The sequence below is a fragment of the Harpia harpyja genome, chromosome 21 (assembly GCF_026419915.1).
Source record: "Harpia harpyja isolate bHarHar1 chromosome 21, bHarHar1 primary haplotype, whole genome shotgun sequence".
NCBI lineage: Eukaryota > Metazoa > Chordata > Aves > Accipitriformes > Accipitridae > Harpia > Harpia harpyja.
Window position 1 is genome coordinate 8,570,882 of NC_068960.1, and position 15,707 is coordinate 8,586,588.

Consider the following 15,707-nt stretch of genomic DNA (forward strand, 5'->3'; position numbering starts at 1 on the left):
GCCAAGAGGACTCTGCAGATATTTTACCTTACAGTTTTTTCTGTTCTTGGCTTGGGGAAAACTAAGTGGCAAGGTGAGTTCAGTCTTTTCTCTAGAGCTTTGGAAGACATCACAATAATCCACACAAAAAATGCATGGAAATAACCAAAGATCCTCAAATGCCGTGCAGTTCTATAAATATGCTTGGTTTTGTCCTCAGCTTGTGCACCTGAACACTTAACTGGAGATAACAGCAAGCCAGATGCACTCACTACATGTATCTGAACTAAAGGATGGAACAGTTGGCTCCTGCAGGGCAGCTCCCCTGGTTTGCCCCAGGACCTAGGTTGCAACTGCCCCACTAATCAAACCTGGCTGTCCTCATGGGGCAGCATCAAAGGCTGATAGACCAAGATCAATATGAACTCTACCCAGCATTATTTTTCGTTTTACAGTAGCTTTGACATGGCTCTTTCTGGTATCCTGACAGAAGCTGAAATTGCTGCTGGTCTACAGAGCTGTCAAGGTAACATTTGTCTTTTCCATTTATCTATCAAATTCCTTTGTCCTCACTACCCCAATATCCCAATTCCAACGGAAACAGAAAAGGCTGAAAGGATGAGCTAGACAATATAATGTTGATTTCCTCTCCAGGGTACATGGTGAGGTGTTCTTGTTACATTAATTTGCTAATTACAGCCTTGACTGTTTTATCAAAAAGAGGAAAAGGAGGCAAGGTAATGGAATAGATGCAAGTTTTAATCTTTGCCAGCCAAGGTACAGGCACCCAACAGCAATTTTAAGTATGAAAAAATCCAGAGGCTGAAATCCTGGTTTTTTTCAGAGAATAATAATAAAGCTCCTGCTGATTTCAATACAAGCACAATATTTATTATCAAGTTATGTGAAATTATGTTTGAGTGAAGTATCTATTTACAAATGTATGTTCTTGCATGATGAAGACCACAGTCAATATTTATCTTTCTAGGTTTGAGAGATCATTGATGGAAAAATCCCACTAATCTGAAATAAACTCAGGAAAATCAAAGATTGTTGATTTGGGTTTGTAATGACCCTCACTGTACTGCAGAACAGTTTGCTGCTTTTTGACCAAAAAGCTAATTTTTTTTTGTTCCAGATCTTTAACTACTTTTTTTCATCTCTTCCTGCTTATTTCAGCTGCTGATTCATTCAATTACAAAACCTTTTTTGTCAAAGTGGGTCTCAACTCCAAGTCCAAAGACCAGCTCACCAAAGTCTTTGGAATTCTTGACCAGGACAGGAGTGGCTTTATTGAGGAAGATGAACTGAAGTAAGTAAATAAAAAATGAGTTACCAACAGGCTTGTGTTTTATTGTCTAAAAATGCAGGATAAGATCAGAAATACTCCCTTTCCTCCTGTCTCTTTGGATGAGAGACAACTGTGTGTGTGTGTGCGTGCGTGTGTGCGCGTGTGTGTGTGTGCTTGTGCTGAAGGAGCTGCAAGACAAACAATGAAGGCAAGGCTGGATCACAACAAGAAAACACTCTGATAGCACTGAAAATACTTGTTTCATGTAGGGGTAGCTGACAGACTGTGAAGATAAAAATAGCAGTTCTGCTAGAGTTTGCTTTTTATTACTGCAAGAATTTTTACTAGACTGAATTCAAAGGGCTATTTTTCTCTCATCTTTCTTTCTATCACATGAATTCTATTTTCGAGATCATATTCATCTGACCTTGAAGTTAAAAAGTAAGGTTAGAAAAATTCTTCCACTCTTAAGAGTCTACATCTTAGGAGAAAAGAAGAAAGATAACAAGGAGGGAAGAATGAACCCTGCAACTAGGGAATCAGTTTTAATTTTGCCTTTTTAATCCAATGAAACCAAAATGTCATTAAGGATTTTTACATGTCATAATGCAACATCCTCTTACTTTCTTACCCTTATTCTCACTGAAGTTAGAGGAAGTTTTGCCATTGAATTCAAAATGATTTACAAAGAGCTTTTGAAATAGTCTCAAGAACTGAATCAGGCTTGGAATTTTACAGCTATTACCAATACCAAACTCTAAATGCTTTCAGTACTGAGTATGTCTCACTCATTTGTCCTTTAACCTTTAACAGACTTTTCCTGCAGAATTTCTCAGCCAGTGCCAGAGCTTTGACTGATGCTGAGACCAAGGCATTCCTGGCAGCAGGTGATAGTGATGGAGATGGTAAAATTGGAGTGGATGGTAAGACTGCCTTTATTAAATGGAGTAATACCTGCCTTTGAGACTTCCTAATGGCTAGCTCTAGGCAGCTGCCCTGCTCCATACATTGGATGTTATGGGTCTGATTCTGAGGTGCTCAGATCTGCTCTGTACTGTAAAGAGGATCTAACATAGGAGCCAGTCTATATTCTGCCCTTGGCTACAGGTGGTCAGTCCCTTTTTTCATCTACAGAGATTTTTTCAGGACTGGAACCTAAACTCATATATTTATAAAATTTCGGTATATAATTTCACTGCTTTTTACCATTGAACTATGGTACAATGTGACACTTAAATGCAACACTTCCTTTGTCTTAAGTATCTATTATTATGAGTATACAATGTACTACCTTTAAGGAATGATTATCAGAGGAAGCATCATTATTTTCCCATTTTAACTGTAAAAATTAAGAAAGTACTTTTTTGAGCATGCGATTACAAAATGTGGTCCCATTTTATTATTCTTTTATTTCTTTTTCAGAGTTTCAAGCTCTGGTCAAATCTTAACAAGCAGTCAAATAAAGACCAAGATATCTGTGCCATAAACAATCTTTTCTATTGCAAGCCTACTACTTATTTACACATTTTGTACATGGAAGGTCATGAACAATTGCTGGCAAGTGATTTCATATTGCTGGAAAACATGTGAAGTAGTGCAAGCACTACTTAAACCATGTTCCCCATTATTTTAAGCAGAAGGTCTTTATACCACTGGGAGACTGAATTGGAATCCACTCTGCTCATCTGAATTTCTGGCATTAAGGATATAAGTAAAAATATTAAGGGAAGAAGAAATCAAAAGCATCTCTGAGGGGCATTTAATTTTCAATGTTTGCATAAATAGCTAGCACCTGTTGTAAAAAACTGGAATAAATAAAATGTCCAGGTGCAAAACCTGGTTATGGTAACTGGTAGCGGTGGTATTTAATCAAGAGGTGTATTTAATGCTCTGTATGTTTTTATGGCATTCTTTATGCAACTGATTGTGTTCCATACACTAATTAAATGGCAGGACCTAGCACTAATTAAGCTGTCAATTTTAATATATGATCAACTGGATCCAAGATGAATCTAGATTACTGAAATTGCAATACATTCAAAATTCTCCAAGGCATTACTCGCCTTCCTGCCCACCTGATGGCGCTATTGTTCCACTTACAAGAAGTTAAAACGGCATTCTCCTTGAATTAATTCTAGCATCCCACCTGCCTACTTCTGTTGGTGAGTTTTGCCAGATTAAATCACCTCTGAACACAGAATGCTAACATTTTGTTTTCCAAAGGAGGCGACCCTATGCCTCAGATCCTGGGAGCAGGATGGCAGTCTCAGAAAAGGTCTGTGGTGCTAGTTTGCAGTCGGGGAATAAATACCTTTTGTTGGGTCCACTTCGCACACTGAATGCCCTTTAGTGCCACCCATATGGCACTAAATATCCAGCATACCAGCTGTATGTGGCAAGTTGCACACCATGGCACAGAGATACAAAGGAGCAAAACATGGGTCTACCTGCACAGGGGTAGGAGACAGGAGCCCAGAGTTCCCCTCTCTGTCAGTATGAGAACTGAAGGTCTGCACACAGAAAGCCAGAACAGAGATTCAGTACCCTTTAATCATACCAACATGATTTATGCTAACATGAGTTCTTGCAAGATCAATGTAAAGAGTATTAATTGGTACCACAATTCTAATTCGTTTATTTTGCGTGGAAGTCTAATTAGAGTAGATGTGTTTTTACAACCCTCACAAATGCAACTGAAGGCAAAGGGAGCTGTGTTTTGGATACAACTAGGTGAAAAGCACTTTGAAGAATCAAGTCCCTGGTTGCCGCAGTAATCAGTGTTCTGCTGCTTTTCTCCATCTCAAAACTGAGGATAAAATAACGCCCACATCTCACAGGGTTGTAAAAATAAATGCATAAATGTTTGTGAGGAAAGTACAACAAGATGAAGAGCACCATAAAAAAATTGCTAAGAAATTAGACTTTTTTTCTTTACAGACAGATTGAAATAGCAAGACAGAAATAAGGAATTAGGAGAATGCAAAATTCTGAACAGTGGCTCATTAACTGAAGTTCAACCAGCTTGTGCACTGATCAAGTTAGGGTTCTGGTTGAAAAGTGTGTGATAATGTCATCACAAATTTGTCATAATGCAAACACAAGCAACAATCAAATTAGGTTACAAAAATGAACTAATTGCTAACAGTACCTAACTAGACATTACGGTGTATGGGGTTTTAGGCTTATGCATGTGATAAAAATACACAGATATCCAAACACCCTTTTAAAATATCTAGATGACTTTAATCATCCAGAACATTATGCTTCCAACATGATAGTTACTCCTATGTACTCCTTTTGAAAAATGTGGAACTCTTGAAAAGTCTGTTCTTGGGCATTAATCTTGCAAAAACCTGTACGATGACTGTCTTGTACTGTATTTGTTGGAGCTATTTAAGATCAAAAATCTTAATTTCAAAATTACCTGCTAATGTTATAGTGGTTCTGATGCATAACGCATTTATGATAAGACATTACGGAGAAGGAAGGAAACATCAGTACAATGTTGGGGAAATCATCATATTACACAAAACTAAAGCAATCTACAGGACCTTAATGAATACTCAGTAATGTGCTCATGCCAAAAATATATTTCCATTAACTCTAATTAATTAATCAGGCCCTAATATTGTAGAATTTTCCTTAACAGTGAAAAAAGAATTATCCATCAAACAGGTTCACATTTATGATTTCAATGTCATCTCAGGAGAGCAATAAACAAAGGAAATTCTGAGGAATTAGTAACTGCAGTCCGATTGCAGAGCTAAAAACTCTCATTATTGTCAGAAAATGCTATGTATCTCAGCTGATATTATGTTTTATATTTTCACCATGTAATATGGGTCACCTGAAGATCTTCAAGCATCATACCACTATTAATGGCTAAAGGAGAGAGAAAGGCACAGACAGATAATTTTTGAGTTAGCAGGCAGCTCCTTTATTTAACCACACTTCCACACTGATTAGCCTGCTAGGTCTACAAATCTAAGACAATTTCACCACTTACCATTCCATTAAGAACAGTAAAAAATTAATGACAAGGTAATTCTGATATCAGCTTCAGTGATCACTCCAGAAAGTTAAGAAGAGCTTGTGACTAGAGACGTTTTTAGACCCTTCCTTCTTTCAGTATTACCACTAAGCAGATTGGTGGAGAAAATGCTGTTTTCTGTCTACAAGAATACACTTACTTACTTACTTTTTCTTCTCTGTCTCTCACTCACACAGGCTGTCAGGTACTGTGAAATTTCTGTAACTGCTTATCATGTGCTTTAAGAAAGCTCTTCAAATTGTGCCTGTAAGGCCACAGCTGGAAAGACTGTTGCATGATCATAACCATACATTCCCACACAGCTCCCTTAAAGTGAAGAACACTCTTCTGGAATCATAAATTTGGAGGTCTGAGACCATGGTCTGTATTCTGCAAATATGTCTACCCAACCCTTTCTACCAGAGTCCCTAAATATGTGGTTGCCTTTTGTCAATGGAATTTTGTCACATGCTTTATGCATGTGTTTTAAGCGCTTGTCTGAATCTAGACACCTGCTTCTCCTTTATTTAGAAAGCCATTTCTGTTAAACAAGTGACTTTTGATGATTACTTATGATAAGGTTAATTATAGGGTATTTTTACTTTATACCTCACTAAGGGTTATACATCCTCCTACTGCTGAAATTAATGGCAGAAATCCCACTGACATCAATGGGGACAGTCAGTGAATATAGACTACAGCCATGTGCAAAAAGCCTTTGGTAACAGTATAGTACCACTGTACGTATCTTTTACATGTCACAAAAGGCAGCATCCAGATTATTTCACAGCCTCCAACCTTAGGGCACAGTTATTCTTAAAATACACAGAAAACCTGAACAATTAGGCTTTTAAAGATCATTCTGTCTGACACTGTCTATAATGCTGACAGCAGGCAGAAACATCTTAGACAATTACATTTAGGGTCAGAGGCAGGAAGTTGTGTTACTGAGTCACAGAAGCACTTGCAAGTGCATTTAAAGACAAACACATAGCATATCAAATGCTAGCAGAGATCTTCCAGGACAGCTTTTTAAGTGAAAAAATATCCTGATCAGACCAATCTCTATGAATTAGTTACGCTATTAATCAGTTAAGTTAGTCTGTTCTGCTATCATTTTCAAACACAAATCAATCTCATTTACACAGAATGATAAGGACGTAATTTAAACTCGGGAAAGTACACAAGACGTTTCTTCTAACATGAGAGAAGTACCTGTCGTCGTTTAGCTCCAGACCCACAGTGCTGCAGGTTGTATGTTGTATCTTGGGTTCTACAGTCCTGACCTCTGCTCTGTGCTCTGGGTTAATATCCTCTACTTGCTATAGGGAAAGAAAGCTTTGTCACTGAGGCTTCCAAGGCCTGGATTTCATCCTTCATTGTAATAATGCACAGTACCAAAAAAGTCAAATACTAAATTATGTTCTTAAACTTCTCTGTTAAATATGGTAAGAGACTATGGCCCAAACAACCATTCAAATTGGATTCTGTAATTATTTAATTATTTCTATATGATTAAAGCATGTGCCTTAAGAGACAACTTTAAGTGGCAGGATATAACTCATTTTGTTGTAAAGGCCCTTTTCAATGATTATAGCTATATTCACACTAGGATTCTCTGCCATCACCATTGAGACATCAACAGTAATGATCAACCACATAGGTTACTGACTGTCTATTTTAGTTACTTCCAAATTCATTAGAAAGGCAGAATCTGTTATCCAGGATCATGATACAATTGTTCTGGCCCTAACACAACCAGGGCTGAAAGATGGAGTTGTGTGGGTTTTAGAACAGCTGCTACAGCATCTCTTTACACTATTGTAGTTGGTCTCAGGTTAACACCTCTCCTCTGATCTCACCTGAGACAACTGCTGATGTTTCTTTTGCATCTACTTGAAGTCATGTATTTGGTTGATTGCCACTGCTAATTAACTTTGTACTTTTGACCAAACAGAACACAAAGAGTACAAGACTAGTCCACAACCTGTCAATGATTTGCCAAAATAAAACTTTCCTCTACTTATTACAGAATTGAATGGTACTTTATTTGAAAACAGTTGTTTTATATGTTTAGACTTCTAGCAAGAACCTACCAATATGAATGTTCTGTAGTTCTCAGAACTACACCTTCAAGACTAATTCTGGAAGTCTGAAACCAAAAAAATGGCTTTAATATTCCTGTATATACTGTGAATAGAGACACATTGGGGGAAAACAACAGAAGTAAAGTTATACAAGTACTTAAATCTTCAGATGAACAACTCAATACCACTTTCAGATGTCCCTAGTAGAGCAAAAAAACCAAAAACAAATAAACAAACAAAAAATTTAATAATTTTTCTGAATTTCATAGGAACAAGTGCTAAACATTCCTGGAAACTGTGCGATACTCAGATTCTGTACCAGATTTTGCTCTGTTGTTAACTGCCCATTACCTAGCAGCTGTTGTTCTGGTTGAATTATCATGTATTTTCTTTACAGCATTACACTGGTTGCATAATATCTTTTAGAAAATTTCTTTTATTGATCTCAGTTTTTTAACCCCTAATGTGATTACAATCACTTAAGCTAACACATACCCCAGGAGTAAGGAAAACGGGCAGATAATTTAGCTGTAAAATAGATCATCTAATTAAAACATCCCTTTAGATAGTATACTCATCCCTGATTATTTCATTCTAATTGTAGTGGAGGGAAACCTGTACTTCAGATGAAGTGTCATTAATAAATAAATAAAAACCAGTAACCCTAGATTCCCATCTGTATCAATATACAGTGACATCAACTTGATTCTGAAATTCGGCTCTTTTAGGCTTTTGTAAACCATCTTTCAGCCAGGATTAGCATCACTTTTGTTGTCAGTGTTGAATTTCAAACATTAAAAGATCCCTTCGTAAGCAATAATAGTGAACTTACTGTAGTAATCAGCTCACTTTTATTTGCAATCATATTTTAATATAATACTAATTCTGGCTACTTTACTACTGTTGAATGCATGTAAAAACAGTTCAGCACCCTGTGTGCCATGGCAAAGTGTATGAGGTAACCAGATGCCATTCTTTGAACATTTGGTGCTTATATTTTAATACAAAGCCTGAATTAGTTGCAGAAATATTTTGAGCATACACATTATATGCTTGCCTTGACCTCGTCATTTTCCTCTATTTCATTTCAATTTCCTCATTCTCATTAGCTTTTAATAATTAGTGTTGTATGGCAAGTCAAAAGTTTAAACAAAGCAAGCAGCACAATGAGCAGTATGTAGGAGCAAGCAGAAATAAAGGAAGTCTACTATAAAGTAACATCTATGGCACTATCACAGAGGTCTAAAAAAACCCACTTTTCTCTAGAAACATCTTGGCAGTAAAAATGCCAAGAGGAATCAGTAAAAAACCCTTCTGTTAAAACTCCTATCAACTTGAGATGATCATAAAGGAGAAAATTCACAACAGAGTGCAAAAAGGTACCTCCAAGGACGAAAGCTATTTCAGGATGATTCTGTAGAAAGCACAGTATGTGCTCCATTCCCACTACCACTGTCTGATAGATCATAATATCATGCAAATCTCAGACAGAAAGCAAAATGAATATGTAGCACTGAACAAAGATAAAGAACACCAAAAGACCTGAGATCAGCTCTTCAACTTGTACAAATCAGCATTGTTCAATTTGTTTTAATCAGACAATACTAATTTACAACAGCACACAGTTCTTGGGTTTAACAGGAAAGTGTTCTTCCAGATTACTATAGTTTTCCTACTGAAAGAGATAGAAGAGAGCATTCTTTCGTTACTAGACAACTGATGCTTGTGATTAAAGGTAAGTCATTATTTGTGATTTATGCCACTTTCTTTTGCGCACAAAAGAGTTAGCAAAAAAGGTAAAAGTATCATTAAATGATGTCTGCTTTTTCGTGTTAATTATACCTTGTATTTCTCTATTCAAATTCAGACAAACAAGTGCTATGGAACAATTGCTATGCTTGATACTTTTCTCACTGTCATTAAACCAACCAGGAGTAAACCCACTGTAGTCCATTAACTTACAACAAGGCTTAGATACATTACTACTCTACTCCACAGCATAATCTGTAACTTTTGCTACTATAAAAAAAATATTACTTGTTTAGCATACCGTGCTATTTCCATAAAAAATAAACCAATGCTCATGTATCAGGAGAACATTACTTTAGATACCATAATAGACTGTTATACAATAAACTCTAATCAAAATACACGTGGTTTTTATTGGTCTTCATCCTAGAATTTTGTCCACATAAACCCCCTTAAAGATGGAAATAGATTTTTGTCCGAGAAGGAAAACGTCATATCTGCTGTTCCAAATTTTCTTAAGTTTTTTTTTCCAAAATTAACGCTCTTGAAATATATAATAAACCCCCACTTATTTATACCTATAATTTTAATTTCATATTAAGGAAATAGATTGTGAGAGTGTGTGTTGTAAAATGTATATAAATCTCCATACTAACAAAATCTGATGCCTACAACTTCAAGTCTATTATTGATTTCATGAATTTAAAATATTCAAAATAGATTATTAAGTAGGCCATCTGATTATATATAATCTTCCAAGGAATACAGACAACAAGACTAGCTTATTCAGCTTTACCTAGTTTCAGAGTTTTGCTGTTACTGAAGGCATTGGTTTCTGTTCCACCCCTGATTAGGGACAGCACTGTAATTTAGAAAATGGTCATGAAATATGAAATGAAGCTTACTGTAGAAAGATCACCCCAAATTATAGCATGCTTTCCTCTATCCTAGTGACAAGTTATCTTTGTCAGAATGACACATTGTCACCTCTGATCTTTCATCTCCAACTTCCTTTATACATTCCAAAGGATCAACAGACTTGGGGAAAACAAACTAGTTTCTTTTCATAAGGATTTGACTGCTGGAGTCATCTTCCGAGGAGCGACTTTAAGGTCCAGAGGTTAACTGAAAATCTTTAGCATACTTGGAGATTGAAAGGCTATGTTTTGATGGCAGAGTTGTACTTAATTAAGCACAAGTGGATTTATTTAAAAAACTGTTCTTCTTGTCCATATTATCTTAGGATATAAATAGAAAGAAAAGTTTAATTAGTTAAGGAAGAAATTTGAGCTAGGTCTCAAATCAAACATTTGATCCATGAAACAGTAACCTAAGTAGTGGTTATTGTCACCTTTTGAATCCTTTATAAGCCAGAGTGGCAAGCCAGAGCCAACATTACTATTTTGCCTGGTATCTCCTCAGCTATTTTTCCTTTACCTAGCTGAGAAAACTATAAAGGTGAGCAGCTGATTTGAGATTAATTAAATTAAATTACTGTGCAGAGCTGCACCAGTAGTAAGTACAATAACCATCGTTCTAAGATTTTTATTTTAATTGCTGGAATTACATATGGATGGACCTTATATAGATAAGTATCAGTTTTCTTTTTATTCTTCAGAGCTGTTGGGGGAGAAACCAGAAGCAAACCTTCTTCACTTTCTTTCTTCCACTGCATATACTGTTATTTGTATTGCCATGCATTCCAGTAAGACTAATTGTTAGATTAACAGTTACATAGAGTTTAAAAACGTGCTGTACTTAAATAGGATGCAGTTAAGTGATAAAAAATTGATCATCAACTCACAACCCCATTTATGTAATCCATCTCATTAAAAAGTATTATTTCAGCACTGCTATTTTTAAGAAAGTAATGTACTAAACCTTCTATTTGTTTAGGAATAGCAGTGATGTCAGTTCAACCAATTAGATTCATCTACCCTTAAGAAGTCTTGTTAGCCATATAGTATTCTTTGAAACACAGAAAAACCAATTTGTTGTAAGATGCATTTGCATTTCACAAATCTGTTTGCAATATACTATTTTGCACAGGTTTAAAATGAGCCTTACAGACATTCTAAGCCCTTCTGATATTGCTGCTGCTCTGCGGGACTGCCAAGGTGAGAAAACAATTAAAACTCTAAAAATCTATTATTTTGTGTAACACATGGCAAGTTTAATTCAGTCCCAAAGGAATACTGAACACGCGCATACTGTAAACAGATTTCTGTAATCTCTTTACTTAGCTGTCACAGTATATTTGTTCATGACTGGTTTATATTGTCAGTTTGTAACTTATCCCCATGTGATTTTTTTTTGATGTTTAGGGGGTATGGTGCAGTATGGCAAAATTCATTCTTTGACAGGCTTTATCTATCGTTCATGTTTAGAACAATTAAAACGTAACAAAGCAGCATCCTCAGACCATTTAGGAACAGTGAACGCAGTGGTCTGGGGTTAATTTATTTATTAATTTATTTTCAGCTCCAGATTCCTTTAGTCCCAAAAAATTCTTTCAGATCAGTGGGATGTCTAAAAAGAGTAGCAGCCAGCTCAAGGAGATCTTCCGGATTCTCGACAATGATCAAAGTGGCTTTATTGAGGAAGATGAGCTCAAGTAAGGATTTTGTTAACTATTTAGAAGCTATCAAAAAATCAGCACTTTTTTCTTTCCAGAACTGTTCTGTAAATGTGAGCACAAGTTATGCTGAACATTGATACAACATTCAGCAGATTGTGAAAGGTATATTTAAGTAGATAATCCCTACAGAGAAAAACAAATTAGTAAATACCTGCCTTTAATACTCAGTATAGAAAAAAATAACTCCCTGGGGCTGGATTTTGGTAGTGGGCTGAATCAATTGTATCAGGGCTGGACTTACAAAGCAGAAACGTATATGACTAAGATTTAGCTTGTCAAACAAAGCAGTGTTTGGAGGACTTGGCTATTGTGGTAAATAATTTATTTATAGACAGCTATCAGTTTGATTATACAGCCAGCATAAAAGCATAATATTCTGTGGAAATCATAATCACAGCTGTTTTCTTCCTAGGTATTTCCTTCAGAGATTTGAGTGTGGAGCCAGAGTGTTAACCACCTCAGAAACAAAGACCTTCTTGGCAGCTGCAGATCATGATGGGGATGGTAAAATTGGGGCCGAAGGTATTAACTTATTTATACATAGAATAAGGCTCCTCAGGATGTGTTGTAACGATGTGCTAGTCTCTTTTATGTTGATGGTACATTAATGTACTTGCAGTGATTTTACTGAAACCCTTGCAGTAGCAACCTGTTTAAGGGCAGAAACAGTCCCTGATCTTACAGGTTCATCTCTGCAACTCTTTTTGCACAAGCAAGTCAAAAACCCCCACCTAGGCTGCCCTAAGGAACTTTCTCATTGCCACTCACTCACAAATTTCAAGTTGTTTTGAAAGAAACTGCCTCTTATTTCTCCTCCCACTTACTCTGATATAAGGCAGCACTAGCATCACGTATAATGCACAAATGTAAACTCAAGGACAAAAGAACCAGCTCTACACAGGAGAATCAACAGCACATGTATCAGCTCATTTACAGCACTTATGTCCCAACAGAAAGTCCACTAGTCAGTGAAATCATTCACAATACGCAAGAGCTAGCAGCACATAGTTCAATATTTGTTTTGCATAATGAGGAGAAGAGAATGAGCAAGTGTCACTACCCTGACACGAGATCCCACAACAGGCTCTGTGCATGGGGATGGATGCTGTTTATCTTCAGTGGCAGGTTAAGGATCAGATAGGAAGAAGCAGCTGGTTTAGGAAGCAGCATATTGCACTCACCCCATGGAAATGCCGGTGCGATTTAATAGCTGCTCAGTGCAGAAAACTCCTGCTCTCATAATTCCATATTTCTGTGTCCCATTTAGAACAGGAAGAACACACTCACACAAAAGGCTTGCAGCCAATGGCAACTCACCCCATGAGAGAAGCAAGCTGCCTAGACGAGCATGAAAGGGGCTTAGGGAATAGCATGCAGGGAATGTGCTGGTGTGCAGATTCCCTAGCTCACTGTGCTAAGAAGACAGAACTCATCTGTTTCTTTCTTTGGAAGGAATTAAATCCAGTTCCTTAGGAAATGTGCCAGAATAAACACACATGATTTAAGAAGCAATCTATATACCAATACAGTCATTCAAGGACGGGACTGATCAGATACTCTAACTCACAGAAGCCAAACATTTAAAAGTTCCAAATAACAATATCTTATTGTACAACACAATACTTCAGTATCATACCACATGGAGCTGCACAATGTTTTCAATTTTAGACTGTGCTCTAAATCAACACTTCTCAACTGCTGAAGCATTACAAACAGCTAATAAGACCCATGGACTCACTTTTCATTCTACGTCAGCTCTTAAATATTTCTTACTCAAATTCCATATTAGCCATTCCATTATTTTTGCCTAAGATCAGTATTATGCAGAGAAGCCTAAAACTACTCTGAACATTTTATTATTCCTTATAAATGTCAGCAAAACACTGCCTTTCCATCTGCTGTTTAGAAGAGGAAGTTTAGGCAATGTCTCTCTTCCATACATGTTTCTTCTCCTCTGGTCATCTATCAGGTAATTGTTTTCTGCTCATTCTTATTCTAAATTTCTTGATAAGCCACTAATCTTTTACTCCTAATACTTTCATTTTAGTATTTCTACTGTAAATATTCTCTTATCTTTTGCAGAATTCCAGGAAATGGTGCAGTCTTAGAGGTTCAAAAGGACCAAACAAGATAGAATTGGGATGAATCTACATGAGACACTCCAAAACCTTGAAAGTCAGGAGTTCCTTATTTACCTTGACAGTGTCTGTTATTTTTTCATTGCCTTAGCAACATAATGAAACACTGATTAATGATTTTTTTTTTTCATTGTGTGGACCATTTACCATGTTCTAAACTCTACTTTAGCAGACACTTCCCTTAAAAATATCCAATAAAAATTAATCACATACTGTAGCTTGTGTCTGTTTTTCTGACTGCTAAACTGAAACATGTGAATTCTTAAACTGTTAATCCCTCCAAGATCTTGATTCTTTTCAGACCTTCACATATGGAACATCTTTTGAAATCAGTGGAAGTTCTGTTTACCATAGGCCTTCTGGATTAATCTTGAAGTTCTCAAAAGACTCAGCTCTTCCACAAAGTCTAGGAGCTCAGATATAATTGTGAGGTAGGTGAGGATAAAATCTCACACTGACTTCCAAGTGAAAAGCAGTCATACGTTTTTGCTTAAGAAGTGGTTTCTACATGAGACTGTTGCAGTTTCAAACCGCTCTTTTTACATCAGCCAATTAAGAGAACAAGAAAGTAAAAACCACATGCTTTCCTGCAGAAAGAACTAAAAGGAAAGCCTATGTGGACTTGAGGTTTCAGATAACTGTGAGTCTTTAAAAAGCAGATGGGAAGCAACAGATACCTTCTTGGTGGTATTTTCTAGCTTTCTCAATAGGGAGGACTAAAAGTGTGGAGGAAGGATTTGTAGAAATGCATGTTGAGAAAGCTCCAATGTACTCTACCTGGTATTTCCAGGCTACGTCTGCCATATTAAAAATGTCCTTCACAAAAGCATGCATCTCTGGGGATGCTGAAGAAATGTCTTTTTATGAACAAACAATTCAGTCATTAGAAAAGAGAGATGTTCAGATGCTCTGGTGGAGTATTTATATATTCACTTGCTTCGCAACATTAACAAGTGCTATATACTGCAGTTCATACACATGCAGCTTGTAGGAGTCACTAGAACAAAACAGAAGCCTTTTCAGCAAAGTGAATGGTTTAGTCACTGCAGTTTCAATGCATTTTTTCCTTTGCTGCAAATGACAACATTCAAAATTAACTACATTTCTTTCTTTCCAAAAGTCTCTATAAATACTGGTCATTGTGCAGAAAAACACCAAAACCAGAGCTGAATTGTTTATGAGATAACCAGCTATTGCTGGGTAAGAGACTAAAGAATCTGAATGCGCTTGTGAGAAGGGCTATATATCTTTCAGAGCAACAAAGTCACAAAGACAGAGGGCATATGGCTAATGCTTCAATATGCTAGGCCCTTTTCTCTCTCCCAACCTGTATTTTGCAAACCTAACAAAACAGTAACTGAAAAATTCCTGTTGGCCTCAAACATGTTCATCATCAAAGCAAAAGCAGTTAAATAAATTAAAATACTCCTTTACTCAGTGTGAAGAAAAGTTCGTGGAGTGCCACCCTCCAAGACACCCTAGACAGCTGCACCAATACAAATTCTATAATGATTCATCCCCGAGTATTCACCTCTATGTCTCCTCTGCAGCCATCTACTCTTTTGGGAGCCAAGTACTGGAGAACCAGCCAAGAAACACCTACTGCCTTTTAAAGAAACATGTATATATTAATCCACAATTCTTAACAGTTGACGATTGAAAACAGAATTTTTGTGCCATTTCAAAATGTTTTCAAGCAGCTTAATTTGGCGTACAAGTTGTTTGTAAGTTGGTATACTCAGTACATGTGAGAATTTAATATTGTCATCACATTTTTCTTTTTATTGTGCAAAAA

The 15,707-nt window shown here is 36.6% G+C and overlaps 2 protein-coding genes across 6 annotated transcripts; both read left to right on the forward strand.

The window, feature by feature from the left end:
- Positions 1–3,176, forward strand: LOC128134808 (parvalbumin beta-like). Of its 2 annotated transcripts, none has more exons than XM_052772957.1 (5): positions 1–73; positions 435–505; positions 1,159–1,291; positions 2,084–2,193; positions 2,693–3,174. In XM_052772957.1, the coding sequence occupies exons 2-5, from the start codon at positions 445–447 to the stop codon at positions 2,716–2,718; spliced, it is 330 nt and encodes a 109-aa protein (XP_052628917.1). In that variant the 5' UTR covers positions 1–73; positions 435–444; the 3' UTR covers positions 2,719–3,174. The 2 variants fall into 2 exon arrangements, with proteins under 2 accessions (XP_052628917.1, XP_052628919.1); XM_052772959.1 differs by having other exon boundaries at positions 3–73; positions 438–505; positions 2,693–3,176.
- Positions 3,177–10,505: 7,329 nt separating this feature from the next.
- On the forward strand, positions 10,506–14,136 carry LOC128134784 (parvalbumin, thymic CPV3). 4 transcript variants are annotated; one of them, XM_052772921.1, is made up of 5 exons: positions 10,506–10,594; positions 11,186–11,253; positions 11,618–11,750; positions 12,187–12,296; positions 13,857–14,135. In XM_052772921.1, exons 2-5 carry the CDS (start codon positions 11,193–11,195, stop codon positions 13,880–13,882), a joined length of 330 nt encoding a protein of 109 aa, XP_052628881.1. In that variant the 5' UTR covers positions 10,506–10,594; positions 11,186–11,192; the 3' UTR covers positions 13,883–14,135. The 4 variants fall into 4 exon arrangements, with proteins under 4 accessions (XP_052628881.1, XP_052628882.1, XP_052628884.1 ...); XM_052772922.1 differs by having other exon boundaries at positions 10,541–10,651; XM_052772924.1 differs by having other exon boundaries at positions 10,573–10,594; positions 11,653–11,750; positions 13,857–14,136.
- Positions 14,137–15,707: the final 1,571 nt, after the last annotated feature.